This window comes from Tetrao urogallus, assembly GCF_951394365.1.
Source record: "Tetrao urogallus genome assembly, chromosome: 3".
NCBI lineage: Eukaryota > Metazoa > Chordata > Aves > Galliformes > Phasianidae > Tetrao > Tetrao urogallus.
This window is the reverse complement of record NC_136815.1, coordinates 30,539,144-30,554,956: the sequence shown is the minus strand read 5'-3', so window position 1 is coordinate 30,554,956 and position 15,813 is coordinate 30,539,144. Positions and strand designations below refer to the sequence as shown.

The following is a 15,813-nucleotide window of genomic DNA, read 5'->3' as shown; positions in this document are numbered from 1 at the left end:
ACTTTCCAATTAGTCCATATTATACTTTTTTTTTTTTGCAGTTATATTCCCCATATATGAAATACATACAAATTTGTTATACCAAGGAATTTCTTTGTCAAAATCAATACTCAATATCTTTGGCTCCCTTGTCTAGCTTATGAGTGATTTCTCAAATTTCCAATAAGGACCAAGTAGCTCAGTTGACATCAGCCAAACCATAAGTACTGGCCAAAAAAATCAGTAACTGCATAAAGCACGCAGTACAGCATGTCACTTAAGAATATATTTTTTTAACATGCAAATATGTTCATGCATGTCAAGATGAAAAAGGCCTCGAGAAAATAACCATCACCAGTGAAGGCACTTCCCATGTCCTTCACATTTGCTCAGTGTAAATGTGTAACAATACATCCACTTTTTCTGCATTAAAAAAGCAAAATTTAAAAAAAAAACAGCTTGGCAAACAGCTTGGAAGTCTGGTGGTTTCTACCACCATAAGGTTAGATTTTTACAGCTTGTGTAAAAACTTTTTCATTGGAAAAGTTCTGCTGTTGTTATCACTCAATCCCCCAGGTAGTTCAATGAATGCAGCAAAAAAAATTCTCAATTACTTAATGCAAACAAAGGTATAAGAAGTAGATTCGTAGACTGAGGCTTAAGCAGAGATAGATCAGGTGTCAAACAGTGTGGAAGACTGAAAGGAAGCCTTGACTTTCTGAAAACAGAACACTGGATGCAAAGTCTCTTACTGAGAACTTTTGTACAGCATGAATACTTGCAGTTAAAGCCAAGACTTCATTTAACTCTACTTTGAAGATTATCTGAAGTCAGTTTGAGTGTGGCCACTAATTCTGATCTCACAATATTATACAGAAAATGCATGAACTGCCTTCCTGCAATTTACTTGTTTCCAGCCAAATATTGGCATTATACTTTTTCTGAAAGAATGTCTCATTCTATAGTAGAAGCTCAATTTCTCAGGTACTGATACAAATCAATCATTATAGATACCAACATACCACTCCAGGGACTGAATCTTAATCTTCCAGAGGACAGCCCTGTCAGTCTTATTTTGGTGCCTGGAAAAATTGTAGAGACTATTCTAGGAATTCCTGAAAAACACCTGAAAGACTATCTGGCCATTGGTCACAGGCAACACAGGATCACAAGGTGAATGCTTAACAAACTCAATGTCTTTTTATGATAATTATGCACCTAGATGATGAAGGGAAGGAAGCCAGTTGATGTTTTCTTTTTGTATTTCAGCAAAGCTCTTGATACTGTTTCTCACAGTATCCTTCTAGTCACTCTGTACATCATACATAGGGTTTGAATTTTGGGTGCTCCTGCATGGAGCCTTTTGGGACCCTTCCAACTCAGAATATTCTATGATTGTATCGAAGATATTTATTTATAATTTACATGAATTTAAGTGTCATTTTTAACCGTGTTGAGTTGCAGTGCTGGATTCTTCAATACTTTCTCAGCAAACAGGTAATATGGAATACATACCTCAAAACTGACAGGTATATTGCGCTTCAAAGCAATTTCAAACACAACACTGATCTCAGACTTGTTTGCATCTTTGTCTTCTTCTGTTTCTTTTCCTGTTTCTCCATTCTGAAAATGAAAAGTACACAACGATAATAAATTCTCTGTCATTTTTGCGTTCTTCCACCACCCTGTGAATCAGTGTTGGGTACCCCACCTCAGCACCCCATTACCAGCCACTCACTGACCTGTGAAGCCAGATATGAAGCAGTTATGCTTCATATCAAATGAACACAAACACATTATTTTATAAACCAATGATAGAGGGCAAAACAACTGCCATGGGTTTTAGTCTTATAAATGGCATGGCTAATTATCATCTGAATACAAGCTTTGAACACAAGTATTAAAGACCCTGTGACCCGCTTAACAGCCTCTCTGTGGGTGCCCCTCCTAAGCAAGGACAAAGTCTCCTGTACTTCTCAAGAAAGACTGAAGACAGTACTTCTGTCAGAAGGGATAGAGTGAACCCTCCTGTGCTTTGACTGGGTCACCAGGTTACAGGTGTCCCCAGCAGGTCCAGCTGCTTAGCGGCCCCTCTGTCGGCTTCCCTCTGGGAATTAATGACCAGTATGAAAAGGTAGTGACAGAGAACAGCTTGCTCAACACAGAGAGCTATTTATTTATCCATAGGAACATAACAAACAAAGAGGATTAGAGATAAAACAACAAAAGGCACACGCAAACATTATCCTGCATAAAATTTGGCTTTGCTTTGCACTTTAGGTTAAACACTATTTTTTTCAGACAACCACTGGCACAGGGACCAGATATCATCTCGTGCAACTGCTGCCTTATGGTGTCACTCTCCTAGGCTACATTTTACTTAGTTTACAGAGGTTGATCTTCCAGCTACTTTCACACTGCAGTACCCTGAATGCTTCAAACTGGGATCTCTCAGCAGACGTGTAATTTTGGCCAGACTCCTAATTTTTTATTACTGGAGGTAAACATCAAAGAAGTTTGAGATGAACTAGGTGGATTCCTGCAGAGCTCCCATCTTACATAATCAAGCCTGATGTAAATCTTCAGCCACCAGCACAGCTACAAAATCCAGATACTGAAGTTAAAATAACAGTAAAAAGTAACAAGTTCTTCAGAATAACAAGGGAATTTACCAATATTGTATCTATCATTTCTTATCTCTTAATATATACCACATGTAATAAAAAGGAAGACCAGAAATACACCAGCAGTGGTACAATACACAGTCTTTGAAGCATTTTTTGTCTCACTAAATGCTTGCCTCCATAAAAGCAATTTACATCCCTGTCACTGATCTTCAGCTACATACAAAATAAAACTGATAAAGGTCTGCAGAACCTGCTGAAAAGAAAGGGTACAGTGTAAAGCAGAAACAAGGGGAGTTAGAATGAAATTATGTAGGACTTCTAGCTCATTTCACACAATGAAATGTAAAGTACTACTGAAATCAAGAATGTGCATCATTACAGGACAGGCAAAGCATTGATTCAGTGAAAGACTCAGACTTGCTGAGAATAATCAGCGAAATGGAGTTAAAAGGACAATATTAAAAACCAAAAATGTACCTTCGGGTAGACAGAACGTCAAACAAATAGTGGAGTAACATTATTTTGTAAACAACTTTAGTGAAAATCTTACACAATATGGTATTCAATTAAGTCTGTGTTTTATAAACTGAAAATCTGAAAGGCAGACAAAAAAAGCCACACAGATGAACAGCTGGTTGGAAAGAAAACAAATTTACACCAAGACATTATGGAAACCATTAGTTCTACAAAAAGATTTAAAATTACTTAAGCATAATCTCTAAATACATAGAGGGAAGAGACTTTTCATAGCTGTTTTTAGATTTAGCAAAGATAAGAAAATACTGATTAGACAGAAAAGCTAGGTGAATTTAGCCACATTCAGCTTCGCACCAAATTTATTTTATATCTGAAAGGGGTCACTGGCATAGTTAATATAAAATAATACAGAGCCATACAGAATTAATACTGAAAATCACTGAATATCCCCTCCACCCTTAAAATTTCAGCCCTTGCATATCCTTTCACCAAGAACAGTGGAGTGACTAGCTGGAACTTCCTCACCTTCAGGAAGATAAAATATGCTCAGGAGTGTCCCAAGTACTTTGAATTTAAATTTGATCTTCATTCCAGAGCTGACACTTTAATTGTAAGACCTTTCTTAGCCTCAAATCTATGAGATAGTAAGGTGCTTTGGCAGACACACAATAGTTCTTTTATGTAAGCAGTTTCAGATTCACCTACGCTCCTGCTCTGCTTGCTGATCATTTCTTGCTTCTACTCACCTCACGCTTTCCATATATTCGCTCAAGGAAGCACTAAGATGGTAATATTCTTTAACAGTTTAATATTGATGGGGGATTTTATCTTTAATGCAGTTAAAAAAGAAGTAAATAAATGCGGTCATCAAGATGAACGAAGACTATACAGAAGCCTCATTAAGCAAACAGGGTTCTGAAGATCAGAGTTAAAGACCTACTTAGCATGCTATTTTACACAGACCCCATTCCAGCGAGGCTCACCATTCAGATGCAGGGCCAGCCTGGTCTCAGCAGGCCTATCTCCTCCCTTTCCTGCTCTCATCAGAAGCAATCTGGCACTGGCCAGAGAAGAGGGGAGCTCCACCAGTCAAGCAATCAGAACCAGTCATACTCGCGTACTGCACTGATCCATGTGTGAGGCATGGGGAATCTCACATCTTCCTTGGCTGATCCCAGCATTTCCGTTCTGCTAAAGGAAGCAGAGCTCTACAAAGCTGGTGCAACCCTATGGTGAGGGCACATCCCTCCACTCTGCAATTCACATGACCAGCAGCAGAGAAGAGCCCAATCCTTGGCAATATGAGTCCCTAAATTCCACCTTAACCTGCACTTCTTGGGGTAGATGCACCTAACCCCATATAATTCATCTCTGTGTAGTCCAGAGTCACTTAAGAGACAAAGAGGATCTTTCATCGTTCCTACCTACAACCAGTAGCCTCACTCTGACTAAGATACACAGGCTTTCCTTGGAACTTCATTCATTTTCCTGCCCACAGACATCTGCTACTGAGATCCTACAGCACCCCAGGCGGCCTTCAGTTGCTGCACCAGAATGTCACAGCACTCCCACAGATCTTATCACTACCACGCAACTCCTAACACACCCAACACACGTTATTCTCTTTTGACAGTCCTCCTTTAATTTTTCTCTTAGTTAGTCGTGGATTTGATTCAATTTCACCACCTTCATGGAGGTGAAGAGGAGAATAAAGTTACTTCCTTAGCTCATGAGTGGGACAGCAATACAGAACGCTGCAAGAATTTAGGAAACTCCATTTGCCATGGTGACATCTCCTAAAAGCCTGCACATCAAAACAGACACTAAATAGATCCAACTAGACATGAAGGTTAAAGATATTATTACTTTTCTTAGGTAAATATCATACACACAAAGGTTATTAAATCTCTGTACGTAAACCAGGTATGCATCCCGATTATTTACATATATTATTTACTTTCTTATACTATGTACTATCCTCTGCATTTAAGATAAGAAAAAAAGATTGTCTCCTGATGCATTATTTTTCACCTATCTGACTAAGCAATTTTATTATTTTTTAAAATAATTTTGGTTTCATTTGCACTTTCAATTTGCCAAGATTACTCTGACTAATTTTTCTGCCAACTTATTTTAAAATGACGATTTTCGTTTTGAAGTAGCAATATACACCACTTACACACACAGCACCAAGAAAGCTAATCATTCAAAAAGGGAACAAACAGCTGAAAGACTAAAACCATCAGACAGCTTTGCAGTAGACGTCAATGACCTCAGCCATGTTCCTAGGTACACTGGCAACATGTCACTTAAGACCACATTCGTGGACGACGGTTGTTTAATATTAATTCTGCATGAAGACACTGATTACATTGACATTTTCTTGACTTTTGGTATAAACCCTTGGGAGTTCATGCTGCGGGACTTTGGAATAAACTCTTACACTGTGGACAGTTTCATCTTCAAACGCCTGCTTATTTTCACTGTTGAAGTCTTGTTCTATGCTAGGTGTGCAGTTATAAAGAAAGAAACAACACTAATGATTTCTTTGCATTTCTTCTTTGCCTTTAGGGCTAATATGAAAACAGAACACTTAAAATTAGACACTTAAAAACTAGTAAGTAGATTGTTGAACGTGGTAGCAAAACATGAAGGTTAGGAATGGCATGTTTTCTGAAACACAAACCTGAGGTAATTTTTCTGGAATAGGCTCATTCTGGAGAGCTTGTAGGGCCTTCATTGCAGCATTATGTCTAGCAGCTTGGCGAGTCTTTCCTTCACCAAAAAACTCACTGTTGCCAACAGTTAACTGGACATAGAAAATTTTAGGCACTGGGCAGTGATACCTGTAAAGAAGTCATGAACAAGTTAATGCCTTTCTACGTGTTAAAAAGCAGCAATATAAGTTACAGATTTTAACCATCCACTGTATGCAATATAGAATGGTAGCTAGGACTACAACATTGTTTTTGCTCACAGAGTAAGCCCTCTCAAATGCATGAAAATTGACCAGCAAGGCAGCTCCTACATGCACACCAGCTCTTCACCCCCTATTTCCACTCCTCTGCAACAAGCTGGGCAGTGTTCCAAGTCAACAGCCTCGTGCTGCTGTCTTCCTGGCCTAAGCCTTGAGAGAATTAGGCCTAGGAGAACTGAAATCTCCTAGTGGAAGTTACATCTGGGAGGCAACACCAGTCCCAGGGGCAAGTGGCTCAGAGAAAGAAGGAACACAAAGACCCTCCCACAGGGACAACAAGCCTGCACAGTTTAGCAGAGAGAAAGTAAGATGGCAGAGAGTGAAGGACCTAGACAACATATTTCTGGCCTCTAGTTGAAGCTCTAGCATTGAAATTGTCGCAGAGGTTAAAGACTTCTCTTCCAAAAGCATAACAAAGCATAGGGAGAAGCTCTCCTCCAGCACCAAGGTAGCCAAACTTTTTTGCAGGTGCTGAAAGAAAAGCATAAATCACCACCCATTGCTTTCCCTTTTTGCACCAGAAAAAAATTCCAAGCATAATGGCAGAGTTTGTTGTTTTGAATATGTTTGAAAGGCACTGAAAGATAAAGCAAAAAACTGAAAAGTTTTCCTATGAACTAACACAGTTATACCTCAGAGAAAGCAGTACCCTTATTCACATCAACTCCAACATCTCTACTTTCAGTAACAGAAATAGCTAACACAACTCATGCTCCCTACTCTGACACCTGTCCCTTGCTAGCAGGGAATGAAGAGTCAGCACGCCATTCTTGGTTTTGGAAGGTTCTGCCAAAGGAGCATGACAACGAACCTAAGAGCTTGTCTACACCAGCGAGTTCTACAGAAAAAATGCATTCCCCAGAAACACCACAAAAAAGTAATCTACAACAGATAGTTTTATGTAATTAATGCTAAAATAATAATCTTTTAACAGAAAATTCTGAAAAAAAAAATCCTTTAATTATATTTTATGCAGGTAAGGAAATTAGTTTCATATTCGATAGTCTGGTCTGCCTGAGGAACTTTCCTTAGTGTTTCTTCTAACACACTGGAGATTTTTTCCTTGGAAAAATATACACATATGAGGAATGTTTTCTCCTTTATGACATATAACTTGTACCTACTTTATAATAATATACAAAAGCCCCAAATTCTGAAAGCTTGGACAAAAGCTCGATCCACTGCAACAATACTAGAACCACTCAAAAACACAGCAAAGTACTTCTTCCTCTTAAAAGCTCCTTATTAAAACATACTTTCCTTTTTTTTGTGTGTGATGACCTTTCATACGAAGACTGACTTTTCATTAATACGTGTAACTGATTTGTTTCAATTATAAAGCAAAATACATTTTCTTCTGTTAGCAGCACATTTCAAGTTCAAACAACTGTGAATAAGCAGCCCATTCTTATTGTCCCTGAACTTTGTGTAAAGTTCTAAAAACATGTTTATACGGAAAGAGGAAAACCATAATACTGGCTCCAATAAGCCTCCAGCTATAGGGCCTTGGAGGGCTGAGCTAAGTTGCCTTTATGAATGCAGAAAGTGGGCACTTACTTTGCTTTCCTGTTTACAGTTTAACACAGTTATAGGGAATTATTAAGGCCTAGAAATGCATTTTCTTGTGTAAAATTTTCATAAAATTATAGAATGACTTGACTTGGAAAAGATCCTAGAGGTTATCTGGTCCAGTGCAGTGACAAAAGCAGGGTCGACCTCTGAAGTTATACCATCTTTTTCAGGCACTGTCCAGGGTATTTTGGTATCTTCAAAGATGCACATTCCAGAACATCTCCAGACAGTCTGCTCCAGTATTTGACCACCCATTCTGGAAGAGTTTTTTTCTCATATATGTAACTGTAATTTCTCCTGCTGCAACACATGTCCATTGCTTCTCAACGTTTTGTTGTGCATTGCTGAGAAGACTTTGACTTTGTTTTCTTTAAAAATACATCACATTAAATGAAGTCCACAGTAAACTCCCTATCCCTCCAACAGTTACTGAGATAGTTAAAGTCCTCCATGAGGATCAGGGCCTAGGATAATGAGGCTTCTTCCAGTTCTTGAAAAAGGCCTCATCTATTTCATCCTCATCATGCTATCTGTAGGAGTCACCCATCACAACATTACTTGTACTGGTCTACCCTCTAATCCCCACCCATGAACTATCAGGGGTCCCATCCCTCATCCCCTGGCAGAAATCCATGTATTCTTACCACTCTATTGCAAAAAGCGCAATACTTTCTCCTTGCCATACCAGCTTGTCCTTCCTAAAGAATCTGTATGCACCAATTATAGCACTCCTGATTTGTGAACTAATCCAGCATACGTCTGTGATTCCAGTGAGGTTATAGCTTTGCACCTGCATGAAGTCCTCCCTTTCCTCTCATTCGTTCCCTGTGCTAAGTGTGTTAGTATGCTTGCATTTCAGATGGGAATCCAGCAGTGCTGATTTCACAGAAAGGATGTAAAAAATCACACTGTCCTTATTTGTGTGCATACACTTGAGATGGGCCTCCACTAGCATTGTTTTGTTTGTTTCAGGATCTCTCTTTTCAACATTGCCTTTGCTTACTAACGTGGTTCATCAATTCTGTACCTGAATGTAGATCAATTCCATTCTCCCTCTCCCCTGAATTCACTAGATTGCTTAGCCTAATGCTTGTCCTACCAAAGGCAAGATCCCCTGGTCTCGTCTCTTCCAAACAGTGATTCTCAAAGAGTGCACAACAATTGTAAAAATCCAGTCTCTGTTGTCATGTAGTCATGGCTGTTATGCTCCACATGTCACTTGGCAATATCTTTGGTGTCCACAGTGGAGATCAGCAGCAGGTAGTACACTAAGGAACAGACAACCCTTGGCAGTCACTCCCCAGTTTCCAAGCCCCTGGCAAGCAGCAGATCTTGAACAGAGGTCAGGTTCACACATGAGGAGCTCTGTCTCTAGCAGCAGAATTCTGCCCAGTGATAAAATGCCACATTCTTCTGGTGTTGCTGCAGGGCTCAAGCTCGGCTGGATGCTTGAGAGCTCCAGGAACCTTTTTTGTTGTCGTGGCACTGAACCGGTAGTTGCAGAGCTGACAGTGGAGCAGAAGCCTTCCTCTTGATGCCAAAAGTTGCAGACTTCCAGCCTTCATCATCATATGACTTCCCATCTTCCAGATCAGTAAGCACTGACTCTCCTTGCTCCTCCTTCGAGAATCAGGCTCTTATACCTGCAGGGTCTCAGAGAAGATCAAACCAGTCCCTCATTCATCACTTCTAGTGATGCCAGCACAGCTTGCTGACATCTTCCTGCATTTTCATTACATGGTAATGGCAGCTTCCAGCACTCCTGCAGCTGGAGATCAGGAGAGCTCCGTCTTCCCTCCAGGGTGAGATCTGACTCAAGTCTCCATACATCAGGGACAGCTCCAGCTGGAGCTAGGAACCGTGCAGCGTGGCATGCCACTACCACCATTGAGCACACACACACTGTCCTCAGCAGAGCTTCTGGCCCCCTTCTGTCTGAGGCACTGTGCAAGATGCTCCTTCAGCTGGCTGCCTGTGAGAGTGGTGCTTTTATGGGCTTCTCCTTCATATCCAATGAAAGGGTGTCTGGCTTTCTCTAGTCACGAGCTAGCTGGAAGAAAAGCTCAATGCATGTTTTGATTAGATGTGACTGACAGAACTTACTAGGAGCAGCAGCCTCCTCTAGCTATCCTCTCCCTGCAGCAAGAGGCACTCTCAAGTTCCTTACACAGTTTCCAGCAGTCCTCCCACAAGAAGCACCCTGATAATCCAGAACAAAAAGGTGGAAACTGCTCTGCAAACTGCTGCCTTTGTTGGCTGCAGCATACCAGAGGATACAGTAAAGCCAGCAGGTATGTAGATAGCACATCCCACCTTATTACAATACAATTGTCTTTATGCAGAAAAAAAGATTTGGGGAAATTCCACGTCTGTATCCATCAGAAGTTCCTGCCTGTTGAGCTACTAAACTTACCTTTCTCTCCATTACAAGCAATGGAGGAAAGTCTACAAACCTAAGTCCATTTTACAGATTCATATCCCACAGTAGGCCCTCACTTTTTCCCTCACCCCCTTCTCACCTTTTCTTTTAAAGGGTGTTTAGGGAGTTATTTATGTGATAATATGGAAAATGATATTCAGCCTGTGGCTCTAGAGCCTCATGCAGCACTCTGGCATCGGTAGAATGATTAGGTTTTACATGGTTTTGATTAAAGTTCTCTTGCTCTGCATGGCCTCAAGCTGAGTTAAGAGCACTGATGATGTGAACATTGCTGAGGAAGTGCAAAGGAGTACCTGAAATCCTTAGAAGATGGCCTAAATCTGTGAGGATATTGGCTTTTCTACAACATGGAACGTGTGAAATAGAAACAGAGCATCCTCAGCTTTTCAGTGCAAGGATAAAATCTGTATTAACAAAAACCTTTAAAGTAATCATAATATTATGCCTGAAAGCAGAATGCAATGTTTAAACTGAGTTTTAGCACAGAATAACTCTGGGTCCTAGAAAGGCATGCCCATTCAACACCACACAAAGTTAAGATGTCGTATCTACCACTGATCATTAACAAACCTTCCCAGCACACGCCTGAGTTGACAAAAGGCCTGAAAACCAATCTTGGACACTAAGAGAATTTGTTGACTATTACACAGTAACATACCAGCTCAGTACTTCTGTGACAAGCACTTAAGCACTACAATCCTCAGCCCTCTGCAGGTCTGTTCAGTCATAGAACTGGAACAGTCAGGATGTCAAACAGCAACACACCACACACAGACTCATTAGGTTTTAGAACTATCCACATTTGAATAATATGCATTTCCCTGCATACCTACTACTACACACAGGTCAAGATTGTGCTCTGGAGAAAATTCTTACGTACAAACATTCCCAGGTGATACTGACACAATCCACAGAGCAAAAACTCTGTCAGGCACATGCAAATGACAAGACTACAAGAACAGAAGACAACAGAAGGCAATACAGATATGAAATGATATGCTCAATTAGAACGTGACAAAGGATAATACATTAAAAAGCGATGATACATAACCTATTAAAACAAGTTCATTTTCATCTGTCATTTCTGGACATGAGATCCCTAAGAAGATCCTTCACATACGAGGTCTGGGAAGCAGGTTCTCTTAATTGCCTCTACGTTTCATAGAATAAGAAATCTGCATTTTAGCTAATACCACTGGTATCACTTTGGAATAGTCAATTCGAAAAAGGGTATTTGCTCTATGGTTGTGACCTTGAATGCCAAGTTTCAGCAACAAGCAAATATTTACAACTAGTTATAAACTCCCAAAAATAGGGGTTCATAACAGAAATGCTGACAGACCTTAACTAAGTTGGTGTGAGCGGGCGCCACTATAATTAAATAAATCACCAAGGTCTGTTGACAATTAGAAAACTCATTTTGGTTTGCCACAGAGACAAACAAAAATTCTGTTCATTATAATTTTACTGGAATATGATGTCATAACATGTAAGCATACTGAAACAATCTGCTTCTTTTCTAGCCAAAATATTAATTGCATACTAAGGAGCCCTTGGGGCCTCTTCCTTCTTGGCCATCAAATCCACACACACAAAGACAAATAAAGTATTAGTGCATGCGCTGTGTGTTCATACTGCATTTTTCTGTATTCCTCAATGGCATAAATGTTTCTGATAAATATTGTTACTATACTCTTAGAAGGGGCTAAAAAACAAGTGCAAGCTGAAGCATAAGGAAACCAGGAAGTTTATTTAGATATTGTCTCCAGCTAATAACTTCAGTGAGGTTTTGTCTAAATTCTGATGGTCAAGGTATTCTTCACCTATGTAATAAACAATTACTAAATCCAATTACTCCCCTGTATGGAAATGTTACAGAAATTATTATTATCCTATTTCCATTTCGTATTGAAAGTGAAAAGGAACAAGCACTGGTATGGCCAATATGAAACCTACTAAAATATGACATCCAAACTGGTACAGGAAAGTCATTCTTCAGATGCCAGCTTCATGCTGAAAGGATCGTTCTCTGTTCTTGTCCCTTGAGCTCCTTTTCCACTCCAGTTCAAACTGGCAGTTCTGCAGACATGGCTCAACTAGAAAAATGCTCTGAGCTCCGCAAGTGCAGAGACAGAGACACAGGCTGTGCAGTGGAGTAGGAAACAGAATTCGCTATGAGCAACTTCTTCTCCATAACAGCTGAAATTTCTCTGGGGGAGCAAGTTGCTTAGTGCAGCTGTTCCCTGGCTGTGCCCCATTTTTCTAAGCAGTCCATTAGCCACATGGATTTCTTACAGATGTGAGTACTGTGTTTTGAAGAGGGAAACATCCAGCACAGCCACTTTTGTCTTCACATGATCTACCTTCTGGTTCTTTCCACAGGTCCTTACCAATACCTGGAAACAAAGACTTTTCCAAGTACTCCTTTGAAGAACTACAGCCCACTATCCCTGGATCAGTCTGGCTGTCCTCTCCTGGATTCCATTCCATCACAGCCTTTGTTCTGCAAATGAACAACTTGAGGTATTTTAGAATCCTTCTGCTTAATTAAAGGCTCCTCACTGTCCTTACAACCTCTCACAGCCCTTTCCTATTCTTGGTCCTGCTCCCCAACTTAAGGGTTAAGATTGGTGGATGACACACCCTACGAAAGACCAACAGAGCTCTGTATAACAGCAGTATTTATAGATCTTTACCAGAAATACCTTGATCAACACATTCTTAAAAATCACATTTGTCTTTCCTCTGGTTCAATCAAATCAGTTGTTCATAGTTTATCTTGCAAATAGTTACTAATATCAGATGACTATCTTGTTTTGAGATTTCCATCTGAATAATTCTCACATGATAAATGAATCTGTACTACAAGTGTCTATACTCTTACGTTTTATATTGGAGAGCCTGGTTTCATGCAATTTCTAATGCATCAGTTGTTACAATCACACAATTCTTCCTGTGTATTTTGATCTTCCTTTGTAGTGATGGCACCTGCATCCCATGACTGCTTTCCTACTTTCTGTGCACCTTTAACAAAAATAATTTAAAAGATTGCTTCTAAACCTGGAAGAGGAATAGCACTTAAACTTCCTCCAAGCTTGATTTTTAATACTACAGATCACTTTTCTTTTCCTTTGCCACCTTGCATTCCTTATACAAAGTCCCACCTCCTTCATTTTAATGAAAACAGAATTCTTATCTAATGCTATAAAATGCTTCACTGAAACCCACTAAATCAGGTTTAGTTTTCTCTCTTCCTAAAAAATGAACTAACACATACAAGGTTAATGCTTTAGTCAGACATACTCTACCTTTAGTATACGGTAACATGAGATTGAGCTTTAACCTGCTTTACTTCCCTGTCTTTATTTAAGCTTTGTTTTAAAATTTATGCTGACTCTGCAAATATTTAATGAAGTTAATGATTATTCACTTTTTTTTCTTTACATTGGGTCAGAGACTATTCAGTTCTTTCAAACAACATGATTAGCATAACAAAAAAAAATGACTCACAATTTCACTATCACGCTATGAAATCTCTTCAAACAATTGTATGTTAAAAAGAAAAGGGGAGGGGATTCAGTTTCATGTAATATTATTTACCATAGAATCTTCCCAGGAGAACTTGTGATGATAAGACAACAATATTGCCACATCATTGTATCTTTGAATTCCAAGTTGCTCAATACAGATATTTGGCTGAAAATAAATATTCTATGTTTACTCTCTCCACATGCTACTAATTTGTTTACCTTCTGCAATAAAGAATATGTACCCTGACGAGTGTTCCGTATCCAAAGTAATTAGAAGAAGCCAACAGAAAGCTACAGAATACTTTAATTGTCACAAATCAATCTAACAGGTACTACAATAAATGTTTGTTCTGATTCTGTGAAATACACTGAGCCGGCTTTGCAGCACCAGTTATAGACAGATGTTCACGGCACAGAAAGTTCAGATCTCTGATTCTGCTTTTATTTCTCTCTCTACTGGGAGATTCAGTCTAAGGCCCATCTTAAAAGTGGAAGAAGGGACTCAAAGCCAGCCTGAGTAACCTTTTTAAAACAAAAAAAAAATTAATGGAAGAGTGTCCCCATGGCAGGGGTGTTGGAGCTTGATGATGTTTAAGATCCCTTCCAACCTAAGCCATAGACTCAGAATCATAAGGTTGTTAAGGACCTTCAAGATCATCTATCCAACCATCCTCCCATTACCATTGCTACACAAGCAGTAAACCACATCTCACAGCTCCTCATCCAGATGCCTCTTGAACACTGCCAGGGACGGTGACTCCACCACCTCCCTGGGCAGCCATTCCAGTGCCTGACCACTCTCTGAGAGAAAAGGTTTTTCCTCATGTCTAACCTAAACCTCTTCTGGTACAACTTGCGGCCATTTCCTCGGGTCCTGTTTGTTGCCTGGCAGAGGAGGCCAAACCCGCCTTCAGGAAGTTGTAGAGTGCAATGAGGTCTCCCCTGAGCCTCCTCTTCTCCAGACTGAACAATCCCAGCTCCCTCAGCCGCTCCTCATAAGGTTTGTGCTCCAGACCCCTCACCAGTTTTGTTGCCCTTCTCTGGACACGTTCCAGGGCCCTCCTTGTGTTTCTTGTCTTTCTTGTAGTGAGGGGCCCAAAACTGAACACAATACTCAAGGTGCAGCCTCACCAGTGCTGAGTAGAGGGGGATGATCACCTCCCTGCTCCTGCTGGCCATACTGTTTCTAATGCAGGCCAGGATGCCCCTTGGCCACCTGGGCACACTGTCGGCTCATGTTCAGCCGAGCATCAACCAACAACCCCCAGGTCCCTTTCCTCTTCACACTCATCCAGCCACTCATCCCCAAGCCTGTAACGCTGCATGGGGTTGTTGTGGCCAAAGTGCAGGACCCGGCCACTCTATGATTCTATGACATATGGGTGAAAAAGAGAAAATAAGAAGAAAAGGATCTTGAACTGAATCTTCTGAAGTACTATACAAGGGACACAGGGTGGGAAATAAAAGTGAAAAATAACAATCAAAATCAAGAAGAGAGCACAGAACAAAATGTTATGTTCCTCTGGAGAAGTACTTTTATCTATCAACCAAGCAGTTAAGTCATGAAAATGGTGAACACAACATCAACGTATTCTCGACTGCAGACATAGCATAAACACTATAAGAACATAACAGAAATATTGCCTCCAGAGTTTAAGGCACTGAAATGTCAAGTGGTCAATGTTGAAATGGGGATGGAGGTTGGGTGGGGAGAAAAAGATAAATAGAAGTAAAAAGAAAATGTTCTTTTCCGTGACATAAGAACAAGTACAATAAGAACAAAAGAGAAAACATAGTGAAGCTGTGATGTACACTGCATACTTAGAGGTTAGAACAGACATCCAGAAGACAAACATCTCAAACTCTTATCTACTTTAGCTCATAAAATTTCCCATGAACTGTATTACTCACTAATCTTTACAAGCATGCAGAGTGGTTACTGAGAATGCTGTCCAAATACCCATTACAGTAAAAGAACATAAATAGTGTTGCATATCTGACTACAATATTATTTTCCTTCTCCATAAGAAATTCTCATTAAAAAAAAAAAAATCATGTCACTTGCCAGCCTATGGACTTAGCAAATGAGAAAATAATGTACATCATTCATCTAACATACTGGTAATATGATGCGTATAAACATAAAATCATTTATGGGCTAGGTCTTCACAGAAGTTAATTAACATTGTGCACAGAGGAAGAAGGCCCAAG

General features: G+C 39.9%; 1 protein-coding gene across 3 annotated transcripts in view; it reads right to left on the bottom strand.

The window, feature by feature from the left end:
- STAU2 (staufen double-stranded RNA binding protein 2) overlaps nt 1–15,813 on the bottom strand; it is a gene marked incomplete at both ends in the record, with an annotated part of 144,673 nt that overhangs the window by 108,033 nt on the left and 20,827 nt on the right. For all 3 annotated transcript variants that reach the window (XM_079533813.1, XM_079533814.1, XM_079533815.1), the window contains 2 exons: nt 1,495–1,602; nt 5,770–5,929. In XM_079533813.1, coding sequence (XP_079389939.1) covers nt 1,495–1,602; nt 5,770–5,929 — 268 coding nt within the window. The remainder of the gene's footprint in view (nt 1–1,494; nt 1,603–5,769; nt 5,930–15,813) is intronic.